This window comes from Coptis chinensis, chromosome 9 (genome assembly GCF_015680905.1).
Source record: "Coptis chinensis isolate HL-2020 chromosome 9, ASM1568090v1, whole genome shotgun sequence".
Classification (NCBI taxonomy): Eukaryota; Viridiplantae; Streptophyta; class Magnoliopsida; order Ranunculales; family Ranunculaceae; genus Coptis; species Coptis chinensis.
Window position 1 is genome coordinate 84,788,237 of NC_141464.1, and position 3,676 is coordinate 84,791,912.

At 36.9% G+C, this 3,676-nt stretch overlaps 1 protein-coding gene and 1 long non-coding RNA gene across 2 annotated transcripts; both read right to left on the reverse strand.

Annotated features, from left to right (window-relative positions):
- Positions 1–1,085: 1,085 nt before the first annotated feature.
- LOC147479035 (uncharacterized) lies at positions 1,086–1,686 on the reverse strand. Its single transcript, XR_015209138.1, has 2 exons — positions 1,576–1,686; positions 1,086–1,485 (listed from the first exon to the last, which is right to left on the reverse strand). It is a non-coding gene; the product is annotated as an uncharacterized LOC147479035 (long non-coding RNA).
- Positions 1,687–1,838: 152 nt separating this feature from the next.
- On the reverse strand, positions 1,839–3,331 carry LOC147479036 (acetylajmalan esterase-like). Its single transcript, XM_086586322.1, has 4 exons — positions 3,028–3,331; positions 2,246–2,500; positions 1,992–2,146; positions 1,839–1,904 (listed from the first exon to the last, which is right to left on the reverse strand). Exons 1-4 carry the CDS (start codon positions 3,329–3,331, stop codon positions 1,839–1,841), a joined length of 780 nt encoding a protein of 259 aa, XP_086442448.1.
- Between the last annotated feature and the right edge of the window lie 345 nt (positions 3,332–3,676).

The window sequence follows — 3,676 nt, forward strand, 5'->3', positions numbered from 1 at the left end:
TGCTTCAAGCGTTTAGGAATTCCCTTGATTTTAGTTGAATCTCTAGGGCAAGGTCTATTTTCGATCTTGAAGTATCTGAACTTCGTAACCGCAATTACTTTATTTTCTTCTTTCTAAAAAAAATTGTGGAACAATGGTGGTGATGCTACCGCTCTCTTCTATACTCTGCAGGTTGCCCACATTCCAGGCACACTTTTCTTCGATGTAGATGGAGTTTCAGATCGACATTCAAATGTATGGTTTATGTTGTTTTTTTCGTTTAACTAATTTAGCCTAGTCTTCAGTCTTCACAAGGAAGTGCAGTACAGGAGTGGACAAGGTACACTATTCTATAGCCCAGGCAAGGCCGCAAGGGCGATTCTTTAAAGTGAACAGTATGATGTGTACATTATTCCATGGGAGATGTTGTACTTATTTGTTTTAGTTTGTCCAGTTGTAGCTTAATTGTAAGTTGTAAGTTCACTAGCAGTTCGAAATATCCACATATTTCCCAGGATACCAGTCTTGTAAATCATGTTGGTTACTTTAAATTTGACTTCATGACCAAGTTCTATATTAGAGTTAGATTGCTAAAAGCTATGCACTTCACTCAAATGAGGTAATGCAAATTAAAGAAGAATGCCACTTTCTTCCACCTTATACTAATGACTGAAAGAAAGCCTAGTGAACAACATACTCGTACAAATTTCCTTTTGCTATGTAGTCTTTATTGTTGAAAATTTGTTTTGGATGGACAAAAGTACTAATATCAATTGCAGGCAGCAACATCCTAACTAGTTTGGCTCCTTGCATGACAACTTCACAACATATCAGGCACGCAACTCGCAATTCACACACCCAATGAAATCAGGCATGTCATCATAATTATATTTACTTGGACCCAAGAACCTCTTTTGGCAGCTTCATACCAGTACCGCAGGTACGTCTTTGTGTAGAATGGTCAAGAAATGTGTTACTGAACTGTGAAATCTTGCGAACATAAAGTTCATCTCCTTAATTCAATTAAGGTACCCCTCTAAGATCATAAAGAGTTACTAATGCATTCATGTAAATCATATAAATCACTAATAATAATGTAAAACCAGTTCTTAAAATAGATCAAACAATTTGAAGGTCTTAAATATCCTTAACAAATCAGTAGACAGGGGTTGAAACATCATTGCCTAAATCAGAAGCAAACTACTATGAGCTCCTACTTAAAACCTAACACGACAGTAAATTAAATATTGTCTAAAACCATAAACAAAGGACTAAATCTTTGTAACTTGAAGTCCTAAACAATGCACTCGAATACTTGACTTTTAATAAGCCAATCAGCCATACTCTGATATGCTTTTTCTGTCAAGTGAACTCCATCCCAATTTATATATTGATCTGGATCAGAACATGCAAAAACTCCTTCCATCCCACACATACTCATCAAACTAAAGTTGTAGTCACCTCCAGTTCCGCAACATACTTTTAGAATAGACTTTGTTTCAAATCCTAAAATTCAGAAAAAGAAACGAAGTTAATATTAGAATTAATTCATTAGTACTTGACATTGCTTCAGACATATTCAGTGTATAAACTTACCAAGTTGTGGAGCATTGGTAAGAACCCATTCAGAAGCTTGATAGTAATCAGCATACACTATTGCCACATTAGGGTACTCTAACCTTAATTGTTGCAAGGCATTTTGTAGATCTTGATTGTGATACCGGCAAAAGTGTTAAGACCCTTCAAACAACCTTTGTCATCGTAAGAAGTTGAATCGTTGTTTTAAAAAGGCGTAAAAGGTACATAGGTGAGCATCCAATTGGAAAATTCCGGGAACAACTAATCGAGTAGCTCCAAGGTCAATCGGGTTTACGCATCCAAAGACCCAATATCAAAGCAATTTCAGTTAGTCTTTTGCATGCTAGCTTAAATTAATTATACGTAGTAAATCAGCAATACATAATGACATATACCTCCAAACAATATTATTGATATATATAACTAAATCTTACCTTGGCAACGTCTCTGATGTTGTTAACCACAAGAGGCACTAAAGCAGTGGCATCCTCGATGCTTTTACCTTGTAAAAAGGCATAGTTGTAATCATTACCTCCAGTTTCGCCCACCATGAAGAGAGACCCTTTGAGTATGTTATATGTCTCGCAATCTACAAATAACCAATAAAAGAAATAAATTAGTTATGAGACTGTACAAGTATTCAAAGTTCATATAACATTCAATTCAATAGTATGATAAATCTCATTACTTTTAGCAGTCTCACAGAGGTTCTGGTAATGGGCCAAAAACCAATCCAGTTGAACAAGAAGAGAGCTATTGGTGACCGGTGAAAGAATTCCGTTCTGAAGCAAGACTGAAGTGTTAAGTGATGTTGATCCTGCTACGGCAAAATTCACTCCATGATTGAATGAAACAGCAGGTTCACCAGGTTCCAGGTACGGATTCGGAGTAGGTAAACCAAGTTCCAGGTACGGCTTCGGAGTAGGTAAACCAAGTGCTTGTGCTGCAAAATCATCAAATTAATACACACGATAATGACTAAACTGTATCTACAATATAAGGTATCCAATGATATATCAACAAACGATTAATAAGTGTCTTAGGGAAATCCATCTTGTGGTAGTTCAGTACTTCAGTTATGGGTGCCAGTATTCTTGGGAGGTTCGTGTACCAAAAGCCTCCAAAGAATAGAGACGTTGATGTTTGTGAGAGCTCCTTTAATCCAATCCATCCAAATACTATTAAACCCAAATTTATTTAAAACAGCACACATATACAAATTCTCCCGTTAGCTTTATCTTATGACTCCCCTCAATCTGGGTATCGTTTTTTGTCCTAACTTTCACGTCCGGTTTTGAATTCTTTTGCTAGGTTCGTAATTAAAAAACAGACCCACTTTCTTATGATTATGATTATGAAAAGGTTACGACAACAGTCAACATACTCACCACACATGTCAGTTCACAAACCCAAGAGTATACCATGCATGCAACATGTTAAAAAGGAAATTTTAAATAAACATACACTTACCAATAAAATCAATCATAAGACGACCATTGGAGCATCGACCAGTGGGTTCACCAATAAGTTTCTGACCATAAGGGTTGTGGGCGCAAGGAGAGCGTGGACCAGTAGGCTCAAGGATCTGATTTCCAGTATCTGAAATTGAGTCGCCAAACTGAAAAATCCCGTCGTACTTGCATCTTTGTGGTTCTGGTTGTGGTCTAAGGGGGCGTGGCTGTGTTCTTGATCTGTGGGTACGTGCATCACATTGAAGAAGGGCAATAAAAAAACTTGACAGAACCAAAAAGAGAACTAAACTTGTCTTCGCCATAATTGAACTAAGATTTAATATTGGTACGGTAGAGGGTGAAGCTTGTATTTATATAGACATAAGGGGTGTCCTAGTTTTAACAGGATTATACACTCATTAAAATTCGTTGTCCTGATGATGCTCGAATTCTCCCTAGATGACAATTAGGATTTAAAACTTCTACTTGGAGAGTTGGAGACTTGGAGTGGTCGAGTGGAATATTCCAAGTAGATAATTTGGACTTTTGGGTCCAACGTGATGGACCAATTTTCAATTTTGTGACTGTTTTTCATCTCCACGACTCTAAATGTTTCCCCAGTTTGCCGAATATTATGAAGAAGAGAGAAAATCTGTGCCTGTAAATAT